Source organism: Petromyzon marinus, chromosome 74, assembly GCF_048934315.1.
Source record: "Petromyzon marinus isolate PM22_M1 ecotype Great Lakes invasive population chromosome 74, UKy_Petmar_22M1.pri1.0, whole genome shotgun sequence".
NCBI classification, from domain to species: domain Eukaryota; kingdom Metazoa; phylum Chordata; class Hyperoartia; order Petromyzontiformes; family Petromyzontidae; genus Petromyzon; species Petromyzon marinus.
In genome coordinates this window covers 10,409,592-10,424,542 of record NC_133740.1, presented here as the reverse complement: position 1 = coordinate 10,424,542, position 14,951 = coordinate 10,409,592, and the positions used below count along the sequence as shown (strand labels likewise).

Here is a 14,951-nt window from a genome sequence, read left to right as displayed (position 1 = left end):
CGATCCCTACCCTGACGCCTGCTGCTGCTGTAATATTTGGAGTTTGCGTGTCTCTCTCCCCATGGCCGTGTGGATTTTTCTTCCGGTTTTCTGATATATATTTTTTTTCCCCTCCGCATTTACAAACATGCGTTTTCAGACTATTTGGCCGCTAATGCATTTCTACGTGACGGTGAAGCCACTTCGTTGAGCTATAATCGATGACGGCCAGGTCACCCGTGAAGAAGAGTTACATCGCGGCGGCCTTACCTGGTTAAAATATAAAATTTCGTTTTTTTACTTTGCCACCACGAGAGAGACGGACGGAACCGTTGGGAGGGAGCGATTTTTTTTTTGCCGTACCCGCGGCTCAGCCGGTGGACTCTCGCTTTGAATTCTGGCGCAACCGGATCGGGGGCAACAAATTGACGCGGGGAGTCGCGGACGGTGTTGGGTTGCCGAGGGGGAGGCTTTAACGGAACGCCGCGAGGATTGCCTGGCAACACCTCGCGTGCGTGTGCGCGTACGAGTCCGCTTGCTTGCGTGCGTGTGTGTGTGTACACGGGTTTGTGTGTGTGTGTACACGTGTGTGTTTGTGTGTGTGTGTGGTGCTCGCTAACAGCACTTGCTCCTACAGTCTGTTAAGGCTATACGGGGGATCTTTGTGCGCGTGGTAGTGCAGCGGTGAGTAGCGCGCTGCGCAAATGAACCGCTGGCGATTCTATCTGAGCCAGTCCCGGGCCTGCCCTAGGTCGACTCGGCCTCAAATGAGTATCGCGTGCGGTGTGTCGTAAACATGGGCACTAGGGAGGCAAAGGCGGCCGGGCGAGGTGCTGGCCACCCACCCCCTCGTGTGCCGTGCCGGCCTTCATAGGTGCTCGCTAACAGCACTTGCCCCAACAGTTTATGGGGGAGTTTTTGTTGCGTGTGGTCGGGAGCTCACAGTGCGCCAGGCGGCTAACAAGCAGCAAGTTGGTTCGAGTAGGGGGTTACAGCTGGTGGTGGTGCATCTACCGGTCATCTCAGTCAGCCAACCCATGGCACCTGCTGGGTCTGTCCCGAGGCCTCCTGCACCTAGCCTGGCACAGTAGGGGGGGTACAGCTGGTGATGTGCATCTACCGGTCATCTCAGTCAGCCAACCCATGGCACCTGCTGGGCCTGTCCCGAGACCACCTCCCCCTGCCGGCGAGCTTTCGACACTTCACGTGATAGCCTCGCAAAGTGGCACTTGGCCTGGCACGGACGCCGTGGTGACGTCAACCGTAACTTCGTGGCGAATGGCGGCGGTGTGGCGGTTAGCGCTACGGAGCGCAAACGCACGTGGCGCCCCGAGTTCAATTCCCGCTCACGGCCAACACCAGTGACGCTGATTTCTTCAGCCGGTCCTGGGTCTCCCCCTAGGTCGACTCGGCTTCAAATGTGTACCAATTGAGACGTGTAAAAGCATTGCCACGAGAGGGGAAAAAGGCGTCCGGGCGTGATTTTGGCCCGCCCAATCCACCCGTCGGCCTTCATAGGTGCTCGCTTAACAGCGTTTAGCCCCAAAATTGCTGTTAAAATGCTTTACGGGGGGGGGGGGGGGGGATCTTTGTTTGTGGTCGACTGAGCCTCCATCGAGTACCTGGTGCGGTGTGTAGTAAACGTCGCCGCTGGGGAGAGACAAAGGCGGCCGGGCGTGGTGCTGGCCCACCCCCACCCCCCTCGTGTGCCGTGTCGGCCTTCGTAGAGCGCGACTCGCGAGCGAAACTTTGTCCCCAACAGTCCGTTTGAAGTCTGCACGGGAGACCTTTGTCTTGGTTTATGGTCGACTCGGCCTCAAATGAGGACCTGGTGCGGTGTGTAGTAAACGTCGCCGCTGGGGAGAGACAAAGGCGGCCGGGCGTGGTGCTGGCCCACCCTTTTACCCCCCTCGTGTGCCGTGCCGGCCTTCGTAGCGTGCTGCTTGCGAGCGCCACTTTGCCCCGACGGTCTATTAAAGGCTGCACGGGGGGGTGGTGGTGGTGGTGGTGTGAATCTTTGTCTCTGTTCGCGGTTTTTAAGCGGCGCCGTGGCTTCGAACGCAGCCGCCACCCGAGCTCGCAATTCCCAGCGGCGAATCGTTGAGCCGGCCCTTCAGCCTCCCCCAGGTCGACTCGGCCTCAAACGCGGACCTGGTGTGCAAACATCGCCGCTGGGGAGAGACAAAGACGGCCGGGCGTGTTTTGCTGGCCCACCCCCCCTCCCCCTCGTGCGCAGTGCCGGCCTTCATAAGTGCTGCTCGCTAAAGGCACTTGGGGGGCCCGGCGGTCCCCTTGAAGCAGGAGTGGGGAACCTTTTTTTTCTGCCGAGGGCCATTTGGACCTTTATGCAACATCGTTCGCGGGCCGGACAAAACCATCGAAGCTTACAAAATGTCCCCGTTATGTTTGGTCGAACATTTAATGGACTCCGCCCCCTGATGCGGTGGGCTGGAGCTGCTTCTCTTCGGCGAGGTCGTGGTGACGATGTTAGCTTGGTGTTGACGATGTCGCTGCTGCTCGCAAACTGCTTTTCCAGGTTTTTTTGCTCTCCTAGATTGATTGAATCTCGCGTCCCGCCTTGCGGTTGCCTCGGCAGGGCCACACGAAACGATTTCGCGGGGCCTCATGCGGCCCGCATGAGGCCCACCCCTGCGTTAAAGGCCGCGGGGCGGATCTTCGTAAATATATTTTTTTGCGTATTGTACGTTCGTTGAACTTCTTTCGTCACCGCAGCGTAGCCGACCGCGCTAACCGTGGTCGGGTGGCTAACGTCCGTTGCAATGCGGACCCGCAGGGAGACCCCACCAGCCTGATGGTCACTCAGCGGCTGGGCCTCAGCCAGAGCATGGACCTTTCGGACACCAGCGTCCAGCAGAAACTCCAGGAGCTCAAGGACCAGATCCAGAAGGAGATACACAAGGTGGGTTCCCGTACAGATCCATACCCTAAAAGGGTCCCTACAGATCCCTTTATATCTCTACAGATCCCTACAGATCCCTACAAATCCCTATATATCCATACAGACCTCGTCCAATCGGCAAACCGCGCCTTAAGCGAATCCATCTTTTTTGCTTCAGGTTCGAATTTTTATTTTATTTTTTTGTGTTACTGCTCTTATTTATTCACCATTATTTCCACCTTTCTTATTCATATTCTTGGTTCTTTCGGTAAAGTCACCACGTAGAAGGGAAACAAGGAAAATAATAAAAATATAAAACAATAAAATTCTCACGACGTTTCGACTCCAACACAAGCAATCATCATCAGGTGTGAAAACCACAACAAGAAAATTTGAAAAAAAAGTGGCTTTTTTTTAACGTTAGCCCCCACGGAGAGCGAAAAAAAAACGCCACTTTTTTTTTCAAATGTTCTTGCTGTGGTTTTCACACCTGATGATGATTGCTTGTGTTGCAGTCGAAACGCCGTGAGAATTGTATTGTTTTATATTTTTATTATTTTATTGTTTCCCTTCTACGCGACTTGACCGAAAGAACCAAGAATATGAATCCCTGCAGTCACGAAAGCTTTAAATCAAAATTCTTTCTATTCACGTTAACGCTTCAATATGTTCCTCCCTAGCGTTCACGTGTTGAAATTGCGCTTTGGAAAAATATTACGAACTGTCTTGGAACAAATCACAGCCCTCTTAATGTTGCGTTCCCGATAATGGGTTGACGATAATTTCGATTGACGGTGGTTTTCGTGGAACCAATTCGTACCGGTAACCGAGGGACTGCCGTAGGGTCGCTTCGCCGGTGATTCCGGCAACGATGAGCCTCGTTGGGCGGCAGACAGCCTCTGGCCTTCTTCGCACCGTCGATTGTGCTCGGTGACACCAACGACGACACCATCATCATCATCACCGACGTTTTACCACCCCTCTCTCTCTTCGTGCCTTGAATTGTACTCAAAGTGACATCAACAACGACATCACCGCCAACATCATCGCCAACATCATCATCATCCACATTTACCAACCACCTCTCTCTCTCTCCGTGCCTTGAATTGTGCTCAGTGACATCAACAACGACATCACCGCCAACATCATCATCATCCACATTTTCCAACCACCTCTCTCTTTTCATACCTTGAATTGTGCTCAGTGACATCAACGACACCACCACCATCGACATTTTACCACCCCTCTCTCTCTCTCTCTCTTCATACCTTGAATTGTGCTAAGTGACATCAACGACACCACCACCATCGACATTTTACCACCCCTCTCTCTCTCTCTTCATACCTTGAATTGTGCTCAGTGACAACAACATCGACATCACCACCATCGACATTTTACCACCCCTCTCTATCTTCATACCTTGAATTGTGCTCAGTGACAACAACATCGACATCACTACCATTATCATCATCATCGACATTTACCACCCCCCCCCTCTCTCTCTTCATACCATGTTCTGTGCTCGGTGACGGCAACTTCACCATCCTCGGCATCGTCGCCGTTTACCACCCCCGCTCCCCCTTTCTCTCTTGCCTCGAATTGCGCTCGCAGTGACATTAACACGGCGACATCGCCGCCGCCACCACCATCATCATCGCCCTCTCTCTCCGTCTCCGTGTTTTTTCCAGGAGCTGAAGATCAAGGAGGGAGGCGAGAACCTGAGGAAGGTGACGACAGACAAGAAGCATCTGGCCAATGTGGAGAACCTCCTCAAGGTGTCCAGCAAGAAGATCGAGCAGCTGCACCAGGAGCTGCAGGACCTCAACGCTCACATCGTCGTCAAAGACCCCGACGACGTCACAGGTGACCCGGCGCTCGAGGGAATCCCGATGAGCTGCCAAGCTCCGGTTCACGGGCGTCCAGCAGGGGTGGGAGTGGTGGTGGTGGTGGTGGAGGGAGTGGTGGTGGTGGTGGTGGTGGAGGGAGTGGTGGTGGTGGTGGTGGAGTGGTGGTGGGAGGGAGTGAGTGGTGGTGGTGTTTGGGAGTGAGTGGTGGTGGTGGGAGTGAGTGGTGGGAGCGGTGGTGGGAGAGAGTGAGTGGTGGGAGTGGTGGTGGGAGTGAGTGAGTGGTGGGAGTGGTGGTGGGAGTGAGTGCTGGAGTGGTGGTGGGAGGGAGTGAGTGGTGGGGGTGGGAGTGAGGGGTGGGGGTGGTGGTGGAAGGAGTGAGTGGTGGTGGTGGGAGCGGTGATGGAGGGAGTGAGTGGTTGAGTGGTGATGGAGGGAGTGAGTGGTTGAGTGGTGGTGGAGGGGAGTGAGTGGTGGTGGAGGGGAGTGAGTGGTGGTGGAGGGGAGTGAGTGGTGGTTGAGTGGTGATGGAGGGAGTGAGTGGTTGAGCGGTGATGGAGGGGAGTGAGTGGTTGAGTGGTGGTGGAGGGGAGTGAGTGGTTGAGTGGTGGTGGAGGGGAGTGAGTGGTTGAGTGGTGGTGGAGGGAGTGAGTGGTTGAGTGGTGGTCTAGGTGAGTGAGTGGTTGAGTGGTGGTGGAGGGGAGTGAGTGGTTGAGTGGTGATGGAGGGGAGTGAGTGGTGATGGAGGGGAGTGAGTGGTTGAGTGGTGATGGAGGGGAGTGAGTGCTGGTGGAGGGGAGTGAGTGGTGGTGGTGGAGGGGAGTGAGTGGTTGAGTGGTGGTGGAGGGGAGTGAGTGGTTGAGCGGTGATGGAGGGGAGTGAGTGGTTGAGTGGCGGTCTAGGTGAGTGAGTGGTGGAGTGGTGGTGGAGGGGAGTGAGTGGTTGAGTGGTGGTCTAGGTGAGTGAGTGGTTGAGTGGTGATGGAGGGGAGTGAGTGGTGGAGTGGTGGTCTAGGTGAGTGAGTGGTTGAGTGGTGATGGAGGGGAGTGAGTGGTTGAGTGGTGGTCTAGGTGAGTGAGTGGTTGAGTGGTGGTGGAGGGGAGTGAGTGGTGGTGGAGGGGAGTGAGTGGTTGAGTGGTGATGGAGGGGAGTGAGTGGTGGATTGGTGGTCTAGGTGAGTGAGTGGTTGAGTGGTGATGGAGGGGAGTGAGTGGTTGAGTGGTGATGGAGGGGAGTGAGTGGTTGAGTGGTGGTCTAGGTGAGTGAGTGGTTGAGTGGTGGTGGAGGGGAGTGAGTGGTTGAGTGGTGGTCTAGCTGAGTGAGTGGTTGAGTGGTGGTGGAGGGGAGTGAGTGGTTGAGTGGTGGTGGAGGGGAGTGAGTGGTTGAGTGGTGGTCTAGCTGAGTGAGTGGTTGAGTGGTGATGGAGGGAGTGAGTGGTTGAGTGGTGGTCTAGCTGAGTGAGTGGTTGAGTGGTGATGGAGGGGAGTGAGTGGTTGAGTGGTGATGGAGGTGAGTGAGTGGTTGAGTGGTGAGTGAGTGGTTGAGTGGTGATGGAGGTGAGTGAGTGGTTGAGTGGTGGTGGAGGGGAGTGAGTGGTGGTCTAGGTGAGTGAGTGGTTGAGTGGTGGTCTAGCTGAGTGAGTGGTTGAGTGGTAATGGAGGTGAGTGAGTGGTTGAGTGGTGGTCTAGCTGAGTGAGTGGTTGAGTGGTGAGTGAGTGGTTGAGTGGTGAGTGAGTGGTTGAGTGGTGAGTGAGTGGTTGAGTGGTGAGTGAGTGGTTGAGTGGTGGTCTAGGTGAGTGAGTGGTTGAGTGGTGGGCTAGGTGAGTGAGTGGTTGAGTGGTGATGGAGGTGAGTGAGTGGTTGAGTGGTGGTGACCTGGGACTGTTCCTTTCTCTTCTTTTGCTTCCTTTGTCCAAGCCTCTTTCGGGAATCGGTGCACTTAACCACCTTACGTTTTCCCGACGCGAATTGGGCGTGCCGCGATGATGAACGCGTTGCAGGGAAACACACCTTTTAATATATATATACACAGTAAAACCTTGGATTGCGAGCATAATTCGTTCCGGAAACGTGTTTGTAATCCAAAGCACTCGTGTACATCAGCCGTGATCACGTGACGCTCGGCAGTACAAAGCGTCCACACGTTAACACTGCTCGTATTGCAAGACCCTCGCTCGTTCACCAAATTCATACTTACTTACTACGAATTTTCGCTCGTCTTGCAAGTCGCTAAAGATTGTGCGGATTGTGTCCGGTGACGCGCTCGAGTGAACGGGAACTACGCAACTGCGCCAGGGAGGAATGAACGCGGTGGTCGCAACGGCTGCCTCGGTGTCGCATCGTCAGCCCCCGCCCCGAGTCATTTACTGCGACGCGATTCTTCCGTCACGCGGCGCTCTTCAGGAACCCGACGGCCATCGCCACGGCCGCGTCCTAGGAGAGGACGGACCCTGGTCTACGTTTGTCTACTTTGCGTGTTTGTTGTTTCGTGGGCGGCTTTAAACTTTCCCTCCGCTTGGCGCTCGTTTTGTTTCTGCTGCTGGAGCTGTTCAGAAACGCCCCCTTGCTCGGGCGTCTGCGTCAACGGAAGATTCTCATTTCGTCGTCGTCGTCGTCGTCATCATTGTCATCGTCGTCATTGTTATCATTGTTATGGTCATCGTCGTCGTCATCGTTGTTGTTGTCGTGGTGATCTTCATCGTCGTCATCGTCGTCATCATCATTGTCATCGTCGTTGACGTTGTTATGGTCATCGTCGTCATCATCATCGTTGTTGTCGTGGTGATCTTCATCGTCATCATCGTTGTCGTCATTATCATCGTTGTCGTCGTCATTATCATCATTTCGTCGTCGTCGTCGTCGTCATCATTGTCATCGTCGTCATTGTTATCGTTGTTATGGTCATCGTCGTCGTCATCGTTGTTGTTGTCGTGGTGATCTTCATCGTCGTCATCGTCGTCATCGTCGTCATCATCATTGTCATCGTCGTTGACGTTGTTATGGTCATCGTCGTCATCATCATCGTTGTTGTCGTGGTGATCTTCATCGTCATCATCGTTGTCGTCATTATCATCGTTGTCGTCGTCATTATCATCGTTGTCATCGTCATTATCATCGTCGTCGTCATTATCATCATCGTCGTCATCGTCGTCACCGTTTGTCATCGTGATCAACATCGTCGTCATCGCCGCCGTTGTATATGTAGGCTATGAAATTTCGATGAAATGAAATGAAAACTAAATTAAATTTTTTAACGTGCATAATTTATCCGAAATTATGTTAATCTGTGTAATTGTGCGTATAAATTATGCAAACGTCATACAATTCTCAATTAACCTCATCAAAACTTCACAACCTACGCACGCAACACCGTCCGCGCTTCTTCTCCGCCCCGCCGCAGACGAGCCGATGTCGCCCGACGCGGGGCGTCGCGAGGCCGGGCCCAGCGCCCCCAACACTCGAATCGGCGCCCTTGAGAAGCAGCTCAACATCGAGCTGAAGGTCAAGCAAGGGGCTGAGAACATGATCCAGATGTACTCCAACGGGCCCTCCAAGGTGGGGCCCCGCCGCCCGCCCGCCTCCCCCCCCCTGCGCTGTAGCTGTGTGTCGCTCCGCACGAAGTGTCGGGTCTTTGCGGGGTGGACCACAGCCCCCAGGGCCGCCGATTAAGCGCACGGTCCGGTCGCCCTGACGTACGGTGTGCGAAAGAGGTTTAGCGTGCGTGCGTGCGTGCCCGCTCCATTCTCTTGTGCTTGCGTTGTCCCGTGGGGCTGATTGGCCTACTGCTACAGCCTCCTCTATGGCCTCGTCGCACCCATCAGTGTCAGACTAGAGAAGGGGCTCCAAAGGCCGGTCGGCGCAAAGGAAACGCAAAGTTGTTGCGTTTGGCTTTGGGGGAGCCAGGGTGGCTAGGAGATGTTAACTACCTCGCCTGGTATGCAGGGGGTCTGATTGTGAGCCCGAAACTAGGAGCGCAGCAGCTCCCCCCCCCCCCCCTACCTCGCCCCCCCCACCTCGCCCCGCCCACCTCGCCCGCCCACCTCGCCCGCCCACCTCGCCCGCCCACCTCGCCCGCCCACCTCGCCCGCCCACCTCGCCTGCCCACCTCGCCCCCCACCTCGCCTGCCCACCTCGACCCCCACCTTTCCCCCACCTTGCCCGCCCCCCACCTCTTCCCCCACCTCGCCCCCCACCTCGCCCCCACCTCGCCCCCCACCTCGCCCCCCACCTCGCCCCCCACATCAGCAGCCGCACGACAAGTAGACATAAGGACGCAAACGCAACACCGCCCCCTGCTGCGACCCCTCCTTACAAACAAACAAAAAAAAACGAATTTCGGCGTAACAGTCACAACGGCAACGATTATGAATGGGATAACCCCCCCCCCTCCCCCTCCTCCCCCTTTCCACAGGACCGCAAGATGTTGGCCACGGCACAGCAAATGCTGCAGGACAGCAAAACCAAGATTGAAATCATCCGCATGCAGATCCTCAAGTCGACGCAGGCCAGCGAGCTCACTCTGGATGCCAGGGAACGAATCGGTGAGGCCTGGCGCGCGCAGCCGACTCCTGCCATCCACCTGCGACCGCCACCGCCCTCCGTGCCAGTGAACTCCGTTTTTTTGTTTTTTTTCTTTGGGTAAAGTCACGTAGGAATGAGAATGAAATAATAAAATAAAACAGGTAAAATTCTCGCGACGGTTTCGGCCACAACACAAGTAGCCGTCCTCGGGTTGACTTTACCGAAAGAACCAAAGAAGGTGAATCCTTGCAGTCACGAAAGCTTTCAGTCGAAATTCGACTCTTGTGTTTTTCGCTCCAGCGCAGCCTTCGAGACGGTCCGGTCCCTTCACCTGATGAAGGCCGCTTGTGTTGTGCGCGAAACGTCGTGATTTTTGTTATTTTATTTTTTACCTACGTGACTTTACCGAATAGAACCAAAGAGTATGGATCCTTGCAGTTCACGAAAGCTTCAAATCTAGAAGTCTTGTTTTTACTTCGTGTGAGGCCCCGCTGGGATTGCCGCGTAGCTCTTTCAGACCCCCGGCCGTCGCTCAACGATGGCTCGGCGGGGTTGGCTCGTCGCCATCGTCATCGCGTGGAAATCTTCGGCAGCAGCCAAATCCTGGAAACCTTGTGGCGGCGTCGATTCCGAACGTGCGGGGAAATGCCGGAGGGCCCGGAGAAAAAAAATCCACGCAGCCGCGGAGAGGGGAGACAATATACGGCAGGCGTCAGGGTCGGGATAGAACCCAACCACCTCCTGTATGCCAGGCGAGGTTGTCGAGGTGACGTCACCAGGGCGTTTGTGCCCAGGCTAGGTGCATTTTAAGGCCGCGTGAAGTGTCGGAACGCCCGCTGGCAGGATGTCACGGGGCAGACCCAGCAGGTGCCACGGGTCGACTGACTGAGATGACCGAGATTGAGTGGCTGATTCACCACCTGTGCCCCCTACTGTGCCAACTCGCTGCGTTTTAGCCGCCCGCCGCTCTGCTCGTTGTTGTGAGCATCGCTCCTCCGCCTTCCGTTGTTGTTGGAGGGCGACTGCCTCCCAACTGCCCAGTAGCAGCGTCCTTCACGAGCCTCCTCCACAGAGGCCGATCTTGACACCGCTGGTACCAGTCATCGGCAAGCCCACTCAACTCCACGTCCTCCTGTACCACATCACTCCATCTCTTCTCTAGCCCGTGCCACGTAAAACATCTGTTACAATCCCCTACGCACACTACCACTCCCTCATATACACACACTACCACTCCCTCATATACGCACACTACCACTCCCTCATATACGCACACTACCACTCCCTCATATACGCACACTACCACTCCCTCTTATACGCACACTACCACTCCCTCGTATACGCACACTACCACTCCCTCTTATACGCACACTACCACTCCCTCTTATACGCACACTACCACTCCCTCATATACGCACACTACCACTCCCTCATATACGCACACTACCACTCCCTCATATACGCACACTACCACTCCCTCATATACGCACACTACCACTCCCTCATATACGCACACTACCACTCCCTCATATACGCACACTACCACTCCCTCATACGCACACTACCACTCCCTCATATACGCACACTACCACTCCCTCATATACGCACACTACCACTCCCTCATATACGCACACTACCACTCCCTCATATACGCACACGACCTCTCCCTCATATACGCACACTACCACTCCCTCATATACGCACACTACCACTCCCTCATATACGCACACTACCACTCCCTCTTATACGCACACTACCACTCCCTCATATACGCACACTACCACTCCCTCATATACGCACACTACCACTCCCTCATATACGCACACTACCACTCCCTCATATACGCACACTACCACTCCCTCATATACGCACACTACCACTCCCTCATATACGCACACTACCACTCCCTCATATACGCACACTACCACTCCCTCATATACGCACACTACCACTCCCTCATATACGCACACTACCACTCCCTCATATACGCACACTACCACTCCCTCATATACGCACACTACCACTCCCTCATATACGCACACTACCACTCCCTCATATACGCACACTACCACTCCCTCATATACGCACACTACCTCTCCCTCATATACGCACACTACCACTCCCTCATATACGCACACTACCACTCCCTCATATACGCACACTACCACTCCCTCATATACGCACACTACCACTCCCCCCACTATGCACACCACCACCCCTTACTTCCTTCCCCCCTCACCACCACTAGGGGTTATCAAGGTCACCAGTCGTCCTTCCTTTGCCGTGCCCTCCTATGGAAGGAAGTGAAAGCGCTCTTAGACGTTAATTTAATGAGTGGGCTCGCCTTGACAGCTGCCGCTGTCGCCCTTTGGCGTCCGAGAAGGGCGGAGCGTTCTGACTGCGTTTGCTGAGAGAAAGCTCAGGTGCCCTTGGAGGACCCTCGGGCGCCGATTAAAACCCAGGCCCTCTCACAGTCGCTGGCATAGGTTTCAAGTATCCTTGTCACGCGAGTCTGTGTGTCTGTGTGCGAGTCTGTGTGCGAGTCTGCATGTCTCTGTGTGTCTGTGTGCGAGTCTGTGGCTGTGTGCGAGTCTGCGTGTCTCTGTGTGTCTGTGTGCGAGTCTGTGTGTCTGTGTGTGAGTCTGTGAGTCTGTGTGTCTGTGCGAGTCTGTGTGTCTCTGTGTGAGTCTGCATGTCTCTGTCCTTCTCTGTGTGTCTTTGTGTGAGTCTGCGTGTCTCTGTGTGTGTTTGCGTGTCTCTGCGAGTGTGTGTATGCGAGTCTGCATGTCTCTGCCCGTATCTCTGTGTGAGTCTGCGTGTCTCTGCGAGTCTGTGTGTCCCTGTACGAGTCTGCGTGTCTCTGTCCATGTCTGTGTGAGTCTGTGTGTCTCTGTGCGAGTCTGCATGTCTCTGTCCGTGTCTGTGTGAGTCTGTGTGTCTCTGTGCGAGTCTGCATGAGTCTGTGTCTCTGCACGAGTCTGTGTGTCTCTGTGTGAGTCTGCGTGTCTCTGCGAGTGTGTGAGTGCGAGTCTGCATGTCTCTGCCCGTCTGTGTGTCTCTGTCCGTGTCTCTGTCCGTGTCTCTGTGTGAGTCTATTGGTCTCTGTGTGAGTCTGTGTGTCTCTCTGCGAGTCTATTGGTCTCTGCTACGGTCCATCTGCGGCCATCTGCAACGCTCTTCCAACGCTTGGAAGCCACTGGAGCTATGCACTTTTAAAATCATCTAAATTTACAAACGAATTTCTTGAGAATTGCTCTTTGTGTTTAGTCTGTTGTCCTCCCCCCCCCCCCCCCCCCCAATACCTCCGATTAGCATGATTGGACTGTACGGTGCGGGAGAAGGTTCACCCACATAGATACATCTGAGGCCAGGTGGTGAGATACTCTCAGAGGCCACGCTCAACCAATTGGTTGTATCATCGTGTGGAAATGTATTGCAGCCAAGTACTCTAAACGCGTGGTGACATTCATTCTAAATGTGGTTCGGCAAAAACCGGAGGACCCAGAGAAAAATCCACATGACCATGGGGAAAACACACGCAAACTCCAAATTATACAGCAGGCTTCAGGGTCGGGATCGAACCCACGACCTCCTGTATACCACGCGAGGTAGTTAACATCTCCTAGCCCCAGTGATGATGGTGATGAGAGAGAGACATGCAAACTCCAAATTATACAGCAGGCTTCAGGGTCGGGATTGAACCCACGACCTCCTGTTTACCAGGCGAGGTAGTTAACATCTCCTAGCCACAGTGATGATGATGATGATGAGAGAGACACGCAAACTCCAAATATCCAGCAGGCGTCAGGGTCGTGATCGAACCCACGACCTCCTGTATACCAGGCGAGGTTGTCAACATCTCCTAGCCACAGTGATGATGATGATGATGAGAGAGAGAGAGAAAGACGCCAACTCCAAATATACAGCAGGCGTCAGGGTCGTGATCGAACTCACGACCTCCTGTATACCAGGCGAGGTAGTCAACATCTCCTAGCCACAGTGATGATGATGATGAGAGAGAGAAAGACATGCAAACTCCAAATTATACAGCAGGCTTCAGGGTCGGGATCGAACCCACGACCTCCTGTATTCCAGGCGAGGTAGTCAACATCTCCTAGCCACAGTGATGATGATGATGAGAGAAAGACGCAAGCTCCAAATATACAGCAAGTGTCGTCAGGGTCGTGATCGAACCCACGACCTCCTGTAAACCTGGCGAGGTTGTCAACATCACCTAGCCACCGTGATGATGATGAGAGAGAGAGAGAAAGACGCCAACTCCAAATATACAGCAGGCGTCAGGGTCGTGATCGAACTCACGACCTCCTGTATACCAGGCGAGGTAGTTAACATCTCCTAGCCACAGTGATGATGATGATGATGAGAGAGACACGCAAACTCCAAATATCCAGAAGGCTTCAGGGTCTGGATCGAACCCACGACCTCCTGTTTACCAGGCGAGGTAGTCAACATCACCTAGCCACAGTGATGATGATGAGAGAGAGAGAGAAAGACGCCAACTCCAAATATACAGCAGGCGTCAGGGTCGTGATCGAACTCACGACCTCCTGCCTACCGTTCGGCGAGGTAGTTAACATCTCCTAGCCACAGTGATGATGATGATGATGAGAGAGAGAAAGACGCAAACTCCAAATATACAGCAGCAAGCGTCAGGGTCGTGATCGAACCCACGACCTCCTGTATACCAGGCGAGGTAGTCAACACCTCACCGCCACTCGCGCACGCTGGCGGGGCGGGCATGCGGGCGCACCTGGGCGTTGCGTGCGTGTACCTGCGTGGGGCGGCGACCTCAAACTTCCTCGCCACGACGTTCAAACCGACGGCAAGTTTCACTTCACCCAGCCCAATCTCACCGGGGGTTTTGGGCGGCGGTCTGCGGAGGTGTGGGTACGTACGTACGTACGTGTGTGTGTGTGTGCGTCGAACTTCTAGCGCGGTGGCACGTAGCCAACCGTGCTGAATCGTCATCGGGAGGTGCGAACAAACAGCAGTTCTACAGGAATGAGTTTGTCAATGGCGATGATGATGATGATTTGAAAGTGCAAGGCTTTCAGTGGCTTTTTAACATCGCAAGAGACCCATGAAGACCCACGGAGATCCAGAGACTCGTAGAACCGCAGAGACGCATGCTCGTACGTATGTATGTAGAACTTATTTCGCACCGTACGTAGGCATACGGTGCTAGTCGGAGGAGCGGGATTGGGGGGTAGGACAACAAACCAAACACAACAACAACAACAAAAAGCAGTTGTAAACAAAATGAGTTTGTCAATTTAGGTGATGATTTTAAAGTGCGTAGCTCCCAAGTGGCTTCGTAATATCGGAAGAGACCCACAGAGAACCCGAAACTCATAAAACCATAGAGACCTACACAGACCCATACTCATACGTATGTATGTTGAATTTCTTTCGCACCATACGTAGCCAACTGTTCTAATCGGAGGTGCGGGGCGGGGGGGGGGGAAGGACAAATAACTAAACACGACAACAAGCAGTTATAAACAAAATGAGTTTGTCAAATAGAGATGATGATGATTTAAAAGTACGTAGCTCCGGGGGGGGCGGGGGGGGGCAGAAGATAGTTGGTGGTGGTGGTGGTGAGAAGTGTCGGAAGACTCGGAGGCAAGTTTCCGAGTAAGGGCTTACGCCGGCGTTTTATTAAGGGCTTACGCCAACTGGACACAAAG

At 54.2% G+C, this 14,951-nt stretch overlaps 1 protein-coding gene across 1 annotated transcript in view; it reads left to right on the top strand.

Moving 5' to 3' along the window:
- Positions 1 to 14,951, top strand: part of LOC116958224 (serine/threonine-protein kinase N2-like) — a 95,420-nt gene that overhangs the window by 27,767 nt on the left and 52,702 nt on the right. Inside the window, exons 2-5 of the mRNA XM_076056192.1 lie at positions 2,774 to 2,899; positions 4,567 to 4,741; positions 8,123 to 8,277; positions 9,134 to 9,263. Coding sequence (XP_075912307.1) covers positions 2,774 to 2,899; positions 4,567 to 4,741; positions 8,123 to 8,277; positions 9,134 to 9,263 — 586 coding nt within the window. The remainder of the gene's footprint in view (positions 1 to 2,773; positions 2,900 to 4,566; positions 4,742 to 8,122; positions 8,278 to 9,133; positions 9,264 to 14,951) is intronic.